The 15,399-nt window shown below is 30.7% G+C and overlaps 1 protein-coding gene across 1 annotated transcript; it reads left to right on the top strand.

Annotated features, from left to right (window-relative positions):
• Nucleotides 1-1,835: 1,835 nt before the first annotated feature.
• LOC113371277 lies at nt 1,836-12,788 on the top strand. Its single transcript, XM_026611909.1, has 5 exons — nt 1,836-1,878; nt 5,931-6,065; nt 7,437-7,585; nt 8,100-8,295; nt 11,209-12,788. Exons 1-5 carry the CDS (start codon nt 1,836-1,838, stop codon nt 12,786-12,788), a joined length of 2,103 nt encoding a protein of 700 aa, XP_026467694.1.
• Nucleotides 12,789-15,399: the final 2,611 nt, after the last annotated feature.

The raw sequence follows: 15,399 nt of genomic DNA, 5'->3' as shown, positions 1-15,399 counted from the left end.
CTATGACAATTGTTTATTATTTCACAATTAATCATTTTCGCAAAAAAGGGTGGAGTTACAATTTACCCTATATTTGAGGCTTTTTGTAACATCTGCAGAGACAAGTAGTAACGACAAAAAAAAACGAGAATAATACCTCTGATAATTTATCCTTAGCTCATTTTTTTAGAAAATCAATATGTTTCTAAAGTATTTCCTTACTTTATAATTAATACAAATAAAGTATATAGTGTATCCGATAATAGAAATTCTCATCACAAATAAACGTTAACTTCAAATAATACAAATAAAATATATAGTGTCTTTCATATATAGTGTTTTTCATTTGTTTCAGGTGTGATTTTTTATATTAATCAAGATAACTATTTGAACAATTTAGCAATCATTAAAAGTATTACACCTGGAAGATTGATAAATTTGAAACAAAATAATTTATATGAAAATTTAGAATTTAAAAACGCAAACTGATATATTATAGCAATTTTATATTACCTGTCAAAAATGACGCAGTTGCACACTTTTGCATATTGCGGCGAGCTACGGTATGGTAGCTAAGACAATATGAAGCCCTGTACACCCCTTGTATATATCCAATCAAAAGAAAAAAATATTTAGATATCGTATAAGATCCTATTGAAAAACTCCTGTTAATACTTACCCCTGTAACAATATGCACCCTTACTACCCTTTTAATATTTGCTATTGTATTAGAATATGACTGTATTTTAAAAACCAATTGTTATTCAAAGTGCATTGGATATGATTTTGCTTGAATACGGGTTTTAAAAAAATATACGGAAGTAGTAAACATGTAAAAAAATGACAGTATTTTATACTTTTTCTGTACTGTTTTGATTGCATTTAATTGTTCATTGAAGATCTTTATTATTATTTTTAATTCATCCATAAAGTTTTAAGCGATGAAAGCCATAAAATTATTTACAATTGTTCTATTATTCGCAATTTTTACAGTTGAGCTTCCTGTTTATTCGTTAGCGAAGAAAATAACAATATAATCGGTTGAATTCAGTATTTTCTGTAAATCGCACGGCATGCAAAGTCGTCACAGCCGGCTGAGACGTCTCGTCTGCCTCGGAACAATGCAACAGTACCTGTGCATTTCCGATAAGGGTGGATGATTGCATTTCTGGAACGTAATTACCGTTGCGAACAAAACAATACCTATAAGATGCGACTTATGCGTTACTCTACATGATCTTATTGCAATTCCAAATGATTAATTACTATCTTATGATATATTAGCAATTAATATCTGCAATGTACTGATGATCGTTAGCCAGCTAACCTTTTTTTTTTTTTTTTTTTTTTTTTATTCATTTATTATTTTACAGCAATCAGAACAGTACTTATATTCTATGAGCTGCATTTCTTATATACTCGTATATATAAACTAAAAAGAATAAACTAAATAAGAATAAATAAAAATAATAACATAAAAATAGTAACTAATAATAATAGTAATATATAATAATAGTAAATAATAAAATAATATAATAATACTACAAAAAAAAAAAAAATTAAATTAACTTAACTAACATATTTTGATGATTACTAGCCAGCTAACCTACGTGAAAAATATTTGTCAGAAGATTAATGGACCGAGCGTATACTATAAACTATTAATAATATCATTTTTTCAAAAGATTTTCTAATTACTTTTAAAATCGAACTTGGGGTTAATGTCATATTGTTATTGAAACTGTCAAAGAAACATTGGGATATAAACTCTTTTAAAACAAGTGACAATAATAAGACCCATTACAAATGATCCATTTTTTTCATTTATTAATATAATATATAAATAAAATATATCAATGCATACTGTATCTCAACCAGAAACATTGTCTGGTGTAACAAGTAAGAAATCACAGCTCCTACTGATATTATTGCAAATATAATTTGCATATTTTACGTTTTCTCAATGCTTAATTATGAATTGAATCAGAGCAAATTTGAAAAAAGTACGTGCCTGTGCGCATGTGAGGCGATTTTTGAACTTTTGTTGACGTTTTCTCAAAAACGGCTAAACCGATTTCAAAAATTTAATAGAAAGGGTAATGAAAAAACACTACAAGTAAAAAAAAATGTCTAGTTTGTGAAAGCTTATATTCTGAAAGTAGGAGTGGCGTAAAGCAGATCAAGTGCCAAGGAATATGCAGTTTCTGGTTCCATGTAAAATGCGCAGGTGATAGTCACCATTACATTTTTCATCATTGTAATGATGATTCCGACTGGGTCTCAGTATATTACATAATTACTGTAATATTTTGACTGATTAGTGAAATTATAAATTTATTATTTAACACTTAGTCGTGACAGCAAAAGTGATCGCACAGTTGAGCTTATTTCTTGTTAATTTTTTTTATTTACATTAATGATTTACAATATGTCGTTATAAATTACATTCAGTAATTTTAATGGGTTGTTAAATAAGAAAAAAAAGTTTGAATGTGGTGATCCGATTCAAGGTTGGATATGTTTAGCTTATAGATACAATCCTGATGTAAAAAAATTTAAATAAAGCCTACGAGTGATTGCAATGTACATGTTATAGGATTACTAAAGAATATCAAAAAGGGGACGTTTTCTTCTGAGCCGTTCAATGACATGGTTTTTTATTAAGTTTTTAGCCACGATGTTTGGGTGATTCTGTATTCTATTCTTGTATCTCTGACTGAATTTTGCTATTTCTTCCTTGACAGCGTTTATGTTCAAATCAGTATGAACCAACCAATTTGGGACATACTTGGATGAATTTATAAATTTTTCAAAATCTTGTTTTGAAATCTTTGAATTATGGCGATGTTGGATTTGCGCGCCGTTTCCCAAAGCTGTATTCCGTACGTCCAATTTGGATTTACCATGAATTTGTACAGAAGAAGTTTCTTTATACAAGTATGTTTTTGCCATATTATATTCATAAGCTTCGTGATTGTTTAATTACGTTATGTTGTGTTATGTTACATACTTGACAATAAAAGTCGTTATAAATCATTTTGGTTTTTATACCTATTATTAACCTACGTTTATGGCGTGGACGGTTGTGACACTTGTCTAATTTGATGTTATGACTAATGCAGCGTATTTATGGATACAATTTCAGTATTTTTGCGGAGACAAATGTTCAAATCGATTTTATTTACACTTTTTGCAGCGAACTGATAAATAAACTAAATTATTGCTGAACAAAAAGAGGCACAATCATACCCGGTCTCACCTACATTTCGCATTTCACTACACATTACTCGACAAACATTTCTTGACGTTTGCATTATATTACTGTAATGTTTGATTTTTAATGCATTCTAATAAAATAATGATACTTGTATTATAAATATTTTACAATATAACTATACTTTTATAAATAGTTTTTCACATGGAAGTGTCAGTAACCAACTTGCACTTCACTTATATTATTTTCCTTTCCTTTTCACTTTAATTTATGAAAAGATTTATTAGGCTTAATAAAATAAATGAAAGCTTACATCGCCGGTTTGTCATTGTTGAATAAGTCATTGATATTTTGCTGCATTGTGCCTTTAACAAATCATTTTTCTGATTGTGAGTGCATAGTTGTTGTTTGATCTGGGGTTATTGTTCTTTCAGCATTCCTCGATGTGATGATTTTTCAAATAGCTTCTTCTGTCGCAGTATCAATTGCGCCTTTCGCAGTTAATTGCGGATGCGCAAACAGAGATCTCATAATAAAATCTCTCATAAAAGTGCATCGAAGAATAGCCCGGCGCGCGCCAAGAATGCCACGGACTCGGATCATGAAAACATTCGCCAGTCTTAAGGTTTATATTCGCGATTAATTGTAGTAGGGACCATTCTATGTATTTTATTTTACCGGTATGGACTTCCTTATTATTGTGTTTTAATTTAAAACTATACGCAAAACAAAGCGGGTACTTCATCCTTCTCCACAATAACTACGAATTGCATCCGTACAATGGACAGGATGCAAAATGAACAGCTTTTATATGACTAATAAATATATGAGGAGCAGAACAAATTTAATACAATGAACACGTAGTGTACTGGAAACACAATCAAAACTCTATATGATTTTTCGTGATATCAAATTTCAATAAAATGTTGAAAATACACACGTAAATTGGGAAAAGACATAGCTCATAGGTAGCATGTCCGACTCTCATGCCGGAGATCGTTGGTTCGATTCCACGCACTTCCTAATAAAATAATTAATTGTAATAACGAATTTGTATATGATAATATAGAATTGTAATTGAATAAGTTAGTATGTACGAAATAAACAGTATCAAGCTAAAAAATTCGTCATAATTAGAAGAAGACGCAATAGCATTAGTAGAAAAAACGAAGAAGATGGATTTAGAAGAAAGAAGAAAAGAAGAATTAGAAGTAAGAAAAGGAATTAAAAATAATATTGAATAAATAAAAGAAATGTTATAGGTGGCTAAATGCTCCACGTAAGCGAGGCCAATAAAAAAAACACACGTAAATCGTATCATAGTATAATATTTTGAATTTGGATTTTGATTAAATCACTTATTCTTCAAATTTAAATACAGCATAGTCTATTTCGCAAATACCACATGATAGTTTATTCGAACCCAAGAAAAATTGAAACCTTTTGCAAATGATTGACTTTTAAATTCTACTCTAATCACTTCTTAATATATACTAAACAATGCACCCGAAAAGTAAGATTTTCATTTGTTGTAAAACCCTATTTCTCTGTTCTGAGCCTGGTGACGGTTGGTTATGACTTATGATTAATTTGTTTCCTTTGATATCATGTCTTATGTACTCATTTCCCAAAAGACTTGATTTAGAGATCTTGGGTTCAAGACCCACTTCGAGCAGCCTGTTGTCAAGCAGTGGTGATAACGGTTTTCACTTGGAAATATAGATAGCAATATGTTTCCAAGTTAAAATAGCCCTTGCTCGGCATTGCTGCACCAAAAAAGTCAGCCCTATTACATTAATTCTAATAATAAAATCATCAAACATGAGTGGATTAACCATTGGGTTACTATCTAAAAATACGAAGTAAGAAGAAGCTGCAGCTCAACAGCTCTTAGGACATAAGGTTCTGATTGCTGTTAAGATATGAGAATATAATAAAAAAACATATAAAAAATGTTCCAAATGTTAATGTTATTTTATTTCTTAATAAGCAGTATATTAGTATGTTCCTACCCTATATGTCATTTGTCCATACTATATGGATAAAATGGTTTTGTGTGAATAGTTGCATTTTTCCTTATTAAATATGCTATTATAGTTCCAACTTAAATGAAAGACTATGGGTAGTCAATATGTGTAAGATACGAAAAAACTATTGAGACTGATTATAATATGATTAAAAGAATAGATATCATTAAAAACAAATTACCTTATCAATTTCTTTGTTCTTTCCCTGCATTATTCAGAGTAGTTATGGTGTTAAATTAAGCATATTTCATTCAGCAATCGAAAATTTGTCTACATTTGTTCTTAAATTTTTACGATTTATCAAGTTTGAATACATTTATGCAAATAAAAATTAATATACTTATGAAGAACCAATTCAGATAATCATCTAAAATGTTGAATAAATAATATCGAGTAGTATCAAGTAATTTTTGAAATAGGGAAATTGTATCAGAATTTGTTTCTGGTTGGAATTTCAATAAGAGAAAATCATTGGTAGGTTCTGCATACTAAACAAAATCTAGTCCTCATATATAATAAGCGAGTAATATATAAAGTAACTCTTAGATCTTTGTAATGAAAATGAAAGAAAGATAGAAAAAGTCTGCCTTACGCTAAGAGAATATTGCTGAAATTTAAATAGAAAATTGTGTAAATTAATGTTAACTCATTATATTGGAGTGATAGAAGAGTATTCTGTTAAAGTAAATATGACAATTATTTTTTTTCAGGATGGTTTTCCTTGGTCAGCGACAAAGGTGACGCCGTTGCAGCAGTGCACACGACGCTGATGCAGTTGGTTCGAGAACGAGTTTACAAATTTGTTTCAACTGAACCTTTTGCAGCCTACTCGGAAACGCTCGCAGGTAATTTCAATTCAAATTTAATAAAATATTCCAACCGATATATTTAAAATTGTATTGTAGTTTGAGCTTCCTCGTGTATTAGTTGCTAGAGCTATGAGATTTCAATTAGAGATTCCAGGTTTGATACTTAACTTGAGCAGCCTGATGTCGGTAGTGACATCGATTTCCATTTGGATATATAGATAGCAATATGTTTCCTAAATTTTGTTTTGTTTTATTTCATTTTCAATAGCAATCAGAATACAGTGCTATTTTGCTTATTTCATTCACTCACACACATACACACACACTTTCTAACACACATATCAATTATTGTGATAAATATTAAATTGATAGTTAGAGAATCACTCCAATAAGTGACAATAAGTAAAGTTGTGCTAAGGGTCTTCAATATTACCTTTAAGCAGCTTCTTATTCAGTCTTTTTGAAATTGGGGTCTCAAGAAGCTGTCTATAGAATTTGAATGATGTTCTAGTTTTTGAAAATGTTTGACACTGTTTATTTTTATAACAATGTGAAAATCGTCGTGTAAGGTCTTTTGCTTATGAACCATGAAGCATTAGTAATCTGTCTCAATATTGTAGATTGAGCACTTTGCATTAGCACAATGCTCGACTTGCTCGCACAGCCTCACAATTGTATGCCATAAGTCCATATTGGTTTTATAACCACCTTGCAAATAGATTAGTAGCTTATTATCGATAGATAGAATTGATTTATGTCCCAGGAGCCAGTATAGTTCTGCGGTACAATTTTTTATAGTTTTTAATTTTGCTATATGATCCTTCCATGTCAGTCTGCGATCTAGATGCATACCTAGGTATTTGATACAATCAGTACTTGGAATTGCTTGGCCATAAAAATGCACTCTTGGTCATGTTGTCTTGTTGAGTGTAAATGTTATATGGTTAGACTTGCTCTCATTTATTTTTATTCTCCATTTTTATGTCCAATCCTCTATAACATTCAGATGCCTTTGTAAAACTAACTGCTATATCATCGCCAAAGGTTGCAGTTGTGGTTGATTGAATAGTTGGAAAATCATAAGTGAACAGAATATATAGAAATGTTTTCAAATGAAATGAAATGAAATAGCTTATGTCCTGCATAACTGCATCAATAAAAAAGTCATTGCTATTATATAAATTGTATGATAAAATTTAGCACATAGATAGAACAATAGTTTGGGTTGCCATCTATAAAACACAGGTAGTTAGTAAAGTCCAATCATCACAACAGCTTCTAGTGCCCTTAAGATCTGATCGCTGTTCCAACAATATGAAAAAAATTTAACATGAGATAATAATCAGAACAAAACATTTCTCTTTTCTAAATATCTTCAATCTTATTATTTTTGGTTAATTTATATAGGTCGAGCGCAATATATCCGAGGAATGGCACGAGCTGGTCAAGTCTACAGATTATTAGCTGTTTTCCAAGACGGGGCTGGTGATTCCAGTAACGGAAATAATAAAGATGGAAAAGGCCAATATGCACAACTTTTAGGAGACAATCAACAGGTAAAATAAGAAAAAATAGTTATTTGTTATTATTGCACAATGTAAGAAAAATATTATTTATGAACGCCATTGAGATCATTATTAATTCGCACTAATAACAGTAGCCGGTTGCAAAACTATTGAAACATTTATATGTGCTGAAAAAATAACTTCTCATTATTGACAAAAAAAATTAATGTTGTGACATAATTAGTGTTCCTATATTTTGATATAAATAAAATATTAAATTTATTTCATAATATTCTTTTAAGTTATAAATATTTCACTGTCAACTCTTTACACGTTTGCTTCAGTGCTACTTGCAGTGGTATTTATATCTTTAATAGAACAAGTAGTAAACGTTCAGCATAATGTCAAGACATGCATTAAACAATAGAGTTTCATAATAACTATATAATATCTAACCATATAAGGTAGCTTACAACAAATACGGCATAAAATAGCCATAATATCATTATGAATAATACTTATTCCTTACATTATGATCACTAACACAAATGAAATATTATTTCAGATTATTTACGTATCACTGTCAACCAAAGGAAAATTCTATGAAACCTCAAGCAGTTTACCAGCGCCTGGAAAGCAGTCAAATTTTGATAAAGATTGCGTTCATAGACTACCAAATATTCTTCAGCATTGTGATTTACCTGTAAATGTGAAACTGATATCAGGTCCGTTACCTGACTGCATGAGTCAAGATAGTTCAGGTAATAATGATATAAATATCATACATTTAATTAAAAACTTAGTAGAGAAAAGCTTGATGTTGCTCTTGAGCTGGCTAATGGCTCCTTGGTAAGAGCGTGGTCTAGCAAACAATTATTCCGGGTTAAATACCCACTTCCTCAGTTTATTATCAAGGAGTAGGGATGTTAGATTTTTACTTGGGATTGTAGGAATCAAATAAGATTTCAAGTGACAGTCTTTCTTGGCTTAGTTGCCCTATTATTCATTAAGTATTTTTTTCGTAGCCTTACTGCTTTATTCAAGGCCAACCTATTTTGAAATCCTATTTTTGATATTACTCAAGTTGAGTTGTATTTTGTCTATTCAAGGTAATATTTTTTAATAATCTTTCCGATAATCTATCCTATTGTAAATGAAATGATCATGTGTATATATTAGAGATGGGCTTATTATATCCGAAGCCGGATAGACTCGGATTTGACACCACTTCCTGGTGGAGTTATATCCGCTAAACAACTCCACGACTCCGATAATTTTGAAACCGAAATACTCGAAACAAATGTGTTCTATGGTACGCTGTTTATGTATCTAAGGATTTGTCAAATCCCATTAATTATTTGTAATAAAAAATTATGAATAATTATCAATAAAATAAGTTTTCTAAAAAATTTACGAATAAATGACGGATTGTAAAGTTTTTCGGTCGACCAGATGATCGACTCAGTGACTCGTATTTTTAGCAGCGTTGACCAAATTAAAAACGCAAAACTTGAGAATCAAATTCAATTGAATGATTTCCTTTTGATGAGAAAATAATTGATTTTTTTGATTAATTTTATATCAAAATTATGTAGTAAACTTTGTAATAAAAGCAAAACATAATACTTCTGCTTTAAAAATTTTTCTTCTGCTATTTCCATTTGGAACAATATTATATCGCGTAGTTCGATTAGCATATTATTACTTTTACACAATTATACAATGGTATTTATTATGACTTTTATACCTATAAAAGTTCATAAAACTGCCTGCGAGACAAGAAAGTGACCGCCTCCTTCTCAAAGCAAAAACGACAAAAAACACTAAATGCCTGTACGAGTTAACACATTTAATTCCAGTTTAAGGAAGTCGGATATGACAAATCCTGTGAAACAACTCCACTCGGATTCACTCCGAGGGAGGAGTTGTATCGGAGTGATAACTCCGGAGTGAGTTACCCATCTCTAGTATATATCATAGACCATGTATTACATGAATTGCAGGTCGAGCGCAAAATAAGTGCCAAACATAGGACGTCACATGTCTGAGCGAATATTGCCAACGACAATCGCGGACTCCCCCTCGATTGATCAAATGTCATATGTAATATGTTTTATTTTAATAATATAATGGCGATTGTGATGGCTGGCATCGTGCCTTAAGGCAAATTGCTGGAACTTCCCGTACCGTAATTAAAAATCTTGGGACGGAACCCAAAAAAATTTACAAAATGTGTACACATTATTAAAATCTCAATGAATTTTCTGATAATTTGAGATACATATGCCAAATAAACTTATAATTTTATTTCTTTTTTAACTTATTTTTATTGAGAGTACATAACCGCTGGACCTGCCTTCCCAAATATTTGAACAGGTGTTTATTTTGACAATACAAGTAAATTGTTTTTTGAATAATTAAAATTGGACGCTCCGTTCTTCTAAAAACTGAGTTACCGTTTCTGGCACTTTTTGTCCCGTATCTTCGGAATGGCTAGACCTCCCTTCGCCAAAAACTAATCAGCACGTCTCCTCATCAATACCAATCGACTATTTTTTGAATTATTCAAATCGGTTGATCGGTGTTCCCGAAATAGTCGACGAAAATTTGTACGCGCGCACACACACACACATACATCCGTTTTTAAGGTATGCCAAAATATTCAGTAACCTTAAATATATATACAAATTTTCATTTTCGATTTTTTTGCGGTTACTATAACTTACCCTACGGGAAGTTAATAATATTTAATAATATTTATCATAATAGTTTATTTAATTCAAATATTATCTGTGATAGTTTTATTTCAATAATATAATGGCAATTGTGATGGCTGATAATTTTGTAAGAAATGACATTAATATTTTTTTCATGTGAAAAAAATGTATATAAAATCGAATCCACCTGTTGAAATCGGTTTATATATTATAAGGCCTATGTTAGACATGTAACATATGACATTTGATCAATTGCGATTGTGGTCGGCAATGTTCGCTCAGAGACGTGACGTCACATATGTTTGTGCACTATATACAACGAAAAACATATGAGTACCAACAGTCTATGTAGTGTAAAGTTTATATTTTTCTTATAAAAATATTACAATCACTATATATCGCATTATAGTGCTGTAATCATATCTATAACGGTAGTATATCCATAAATCTACCTATATTATATGCCATTTTTATATACCATGACTTAATGTTCTGGTATGGCAGATTGTAATTAAAAGTAAAACAACAACTAAATTGTCAATGAAAATGTATTTACAAAATTACATTTATTACGAAATAAATATTAGAATAACTAATTAGAACAAGCTCGCCTTTGGGCGACGGTGGTAGCGGAAGAGTTAATATATAAAAACCAATAAAAAAACGTTGTTTACTTGGTTTATACTCCCATTAACTTTCACTTACACATTAATTTACGAATAGACAAAATGCAATTAATTTATGAATTTTATATTTTATATTTGCAACATTACGTGAAAAATTGACACCATACTGCCTGATGCCGAGCTTGGCCGAGATCGGTTTCGAACCAGGGACTAGAGTTTGCTAGCCATATGCTTTTACCATGTCCCTAATTTATTCAATTAATTCAAATTAGCTCTCAAATTCAATCACTTTATAAAAAAATAATAATAAATATTATTTTCTCTGATTCAGATATTCTCACATTGCAAAGTGTATCCTCTGAACCCATGCTCGTCACATGTTCTCTAACTGAAAATCCTGAAGGCAGCGAACTGCAGTACCAGCTCACCAAGACAACAGCTAGTCCGGACGTCACAGTGTCAAGGTGTATTGTAGGACCAGACACGGAACATCGATTATATAAATCTGCTTCCGCTCAAAACGTTTTAGCATTCTGCCAGAACAATTTGGATTCATGGTTCCGCAGAATAGAGGTAGTTGATGCCCCACCAGTCCCCGAAAATGACAAATACGAAAATATTTTGAACAAAATCGATGGGTTAAAACTCCTAAAATCCGCGAGTTTTGCCAAATTTTTACGCGGCGATAACAAGCATTCCCCGTCACACGAAAAGGAAGATTCTATCATATTTTTAAGTAAACACGATTTAGAATCGATGGAAAGTGATAACATGAAGAAGAAGCATTCGTCAGATTATAGTTTGGATAAAATGTCTTCAGAAATTTCTAGCAAAATGAAAGTTTTTGAACCTTCAAAAAGAACTAAATGGTTCAAACATTTCAGAATATTAAACACCAGCGAGCAAAAAGATTACAGGCAAGAAATTACTGAAAAATATAGAGAATTTGTTGATCCTTTTGATCCTAATGACAAAAGTAAATCAATAGAAAGATATCAAGATATGGCGAAATTGATTGAGGAACGCTTTGGCAAAAAGTTCAGCACCCAAGATAAAACTCCGCCCGTTAAAAACGACTCACTAAAGAAAGTTTTAACAAAAAGTATTTCAGTACAGACAAGTTGTCCTGATAATTCCTTAGATTGTGCTGAGAACGATGAGAATAAGTCAATTCAGCCAGATGTAATTCCTTTAGAAGACTTGAATAAAATAGAAAAATATGACGAAATTTCTGATAGAACTAATTCTGGACCAAAAACTTCATTTTTCACTGAAAAGTTATGTGCAGAATTCCACGTAAAAACGAAACAACTAAGTAAGTCGACTTCGAGTCTCAATACTATATTGCACTTCAGTGTACCACAAAAAATGAGTGTAATAGAATTAAGAAAAGAATCTCAATCAAATGAATCTATCACTAAAGCAACAGTGCATTTTCCAGAACACAAAACAAACGAGGAAGAAATCAGTAATATTCAAAACAGAAAATTGCCTGAAATCGATGACTTGCCTTACAGTACAGTGCGTGATCGATTGGATAATAAAAACCAAAACCAAAAAATCTTTGAAGAAGAAATCTGTCCAGAAGATAATGAGAATATTTACGCCGAAATTTGCGGGGACACCATAAACTTTGAGAACGGTCTGTTTGTTAACAATAATGAAATTGACGCTATTATTCTTGATACGTCTATTGACGCAGATCCGATAAATCTGAATTCGGGTACTACTTCTTCTTCAAGTAGTGCAGGCAAAAAAATTGTATCAGAGAGTAGCATCAAGATTAAAGTCGGATGCGATGAAGGTTTTGTCGATACCGAAAATATAACAGTCATCGAAAGTGATAATTGTTATATGAATGTTGTAGAATCGATTGAAGACACAGAAGCGTTTTACAACACATTGAAATAATTTATTTAAATAATTTGTTTTTTACTGTCTACTCAACAGTTGAGAAGTTTTATTATTAATAAACCAATTTTTTTATTGAAGAACAAAAGTAGAGGAACAAAAGCAATAATATCTAAATTTGCAACATTAAGGTATATTTATGAACAATAATTTTGAAATAAATAATAAGCATCAAATTCGAAATAAAAAAAATAAAATCATTATACCATATATTTTATATTTAAAGCTAATGTTTATATCTCAAACAAGTAAATAATCAAAATACCAAAGTTAAAAATATATTAAGTATAAATTTATATGCATATTATGTAAAAATACTATATAGTGTAAATATCTTATTTTAACCATATGTGATTAACTATATCTAATGTAGAAAGATTGTAAAGCACTAAAGTGTATAAATATAGATTTTGTATATTTGTATGTGTAAAAAATGTAGGAGTTTTGCCTATAATAAAAGATTTTATATGCCATGCGATTTTGAATTCTAAAGTAATAATATAGAATAAAAAGAATTACAGGTTCAGCCATTTCGAAGATGCGGGGCAAAGTGTGCCAAAAATGGTAAATCGGTTTTTGAGAAAACGGAGCGTTCGATTTCAATAACTCAAAAATTATTTTTTTTGTATTGACAAAATGAAGAATTAATTAAATGTTTGGAAAGTGTGAGTGAAAAAAGTAAGAAAATTACATTTGGTGGTCAAAAATGATCATTAGATATATGCACATCGAATTTTTGGATACTTTATGTAGATTTTCATAATAAGTAAACATTTTTACATTTATGTGCATTTGGTACCAACATTTATCTGTTTGAATGCGATGCGGCGCTTACGCGCTTCCAAATTTTTCAAATTATAATAAAGTCAATTTAACCCCTTAACTTATTATATAATGACGAGCAGAGCCCGCGTGCGATTGCTAGGCCAAAAGTGAATATTACAGGCACAGCCCGCGTACGATATTCGGGCCAGAAGCAAATATTACGCATTTCGGGCATGACCCGGTATGGTGAATGCAAGTACTACAAAGTAACTATTCATACGAAACTATAGAACACAAAATTATTTTTATTTTTGTGATAAACCGTACACTATGAGGAAAAATAGTCACAAACGTCGCGCGAGCTCGAACAACTTTGGATTCTCGAATCTAAATCGTAGGTTAAAGGGTTAAAAAAATTTAATAGATTTTTTTTAAATCTTATTGTTTAAAGGTTTTTTTAAAAAAAAAAAAAATTCTCGTAAGGGTAGTTCCAGCAATTTGCCTTGCTTAATGCCATTAGTTACATATTACAATGCCACTAGTTACATATATTAATCACATATGAATTACAATATGTTTATAAATAGACATTGAGCAATTATGGTTTCAGAATTGACAGTGACTGGGAAATAGGCATTAAGCGATTATAGTTTTAGAATTAACAGTGGCTAACCCCAATTATATTTATGTACAATTAGATTAGAATATGTAACTTTTATCTTATTTTTCAAAAAATTAAAAAAAAACAATAATATGCACATACAATTAGAAATACAAGTACACTACACATAACTACGCAGAATAGTAAAATTTTTTTAAGTCGAAAAATCTAAATCTAATTATTTCAAAGTTTTGAAGGTATTTTAAAGTTTTTTTTAATTAACTTCCTATAGGGTAAGTTATAGTAATGGGCCAAAAACCTCAGAAAAAATTATGTGTGTGTGACGGCATTTTTTGTTCACGTTTTCGGGCGCATGAAACAAATGATTTTAATGGTTCAAAAAATATTTGATTCCTATTTATAGGGAGATGTGCTGATTAGTTTTTGGCAAAGGCAGATCCAGCCGTTACGGAGCTACGGAGCAAAGAGTGCAGGAAATAGAAATCGAGTTTTTGAGAGAACGGAGTATCCGATTTGAATGATCTAGAAAACATTTAATTTGTAATAATTAGGAAAAGTTATAAAAAGTTTTTGGCTATTTCAAAGGTACAGAGCTAAATGTACAAAAAATTGCAGTTTTTGAGAGATCTAAGTATCCGATTTGAATGATTCAAAAAACTTTCAGCTTGTTTTGACAAAATAATTGCTTTTGAAAAAAAAACATTTTAGTTTTTTTTTCTCATTGAAAATAATTCAAATTTTATTTTTAATTCTGGCTGAAGTTCTAATACTGCTGAGTAATGCTAAAGCTCACTTACATACTTTAAATAAATAAATTTAATATTGTAACTCAGTTTATATAATTCTAATAAATAGAAAATGCAACAGTATTTATAATAAATAATCTACTTGAAAACATTTAATATTCCTCGAACGTTTCGTTACGCTGCGGGAAGTTCCATATATATGCCATACACCACTAGTTTCAGTTTTGACACGGAAGGTTTCAGCAATTGGCCTTAAGGCACGATGCCATACACCACTAGTTTCAATTTTGGTACGGAAGGTTTCAGCAATTTGCCTTAAGGCATGATGCCATACACCACTAGTTCAGTTTTGGTACCAAAGGTTTCAGCAATTTGCCTTAATTCACGATGTCATACACCACTAGTTACGGAAGGTTTCAGCAATTTGCCTTAAGGCACAATGCTATGCATCACTAATTTTTTAAAAAAATCTTTTATA

This window comes from Ctenocephalides felis, unplaced genomic scaffold (assembly GCF_003426905.1).
Source record: "Ctenocephalides felis isolate EL2017-DRISC unplaced genomic scaffold, ASM342690v1 CF-g0.4_SCAFFOLD_01492, whole genome shotgun sequence".
NCBI classification, from domain to species: Eukaryota; Metazoa; Arthropoda; class Insecta; order Siphonaptera; family Pulicidae; genus Ctenocephalides; species Ctenocephalides felis.
The sequence above is the reverse complement of the archived record's forward strand: the minus strand, read 5'-3'. Positions and strand labels throughout refer to the sequence as shown.

What these genes read in the sequence shown, in the direction of transcription:
- LOC113371277 (XM_026611909.1), top strand. Translation starts at nt 1,836, where the DNA reads ATGCATACTGTATCTCAACCAGAAACATTGTCTGGTGTAACAA. An exon ending in AACATTGTCTGGTGTAACAA is followed by an intron (nt 1,879 to 5,930) that starts GTAAGAAATCAC and finishes ATTTTTTTTCAG; the next exon opens with GATGGTTTTCCTTGGTCAGC. An exon ending in TTTTAGGAGACAATCAACAG is followed by an intron (nt 7,586 to 8,099) that starts GTAAAATAAGAA and finishes ATATTATTTCAG; the next exon opens with ATTATTTACGTATCACTGTC.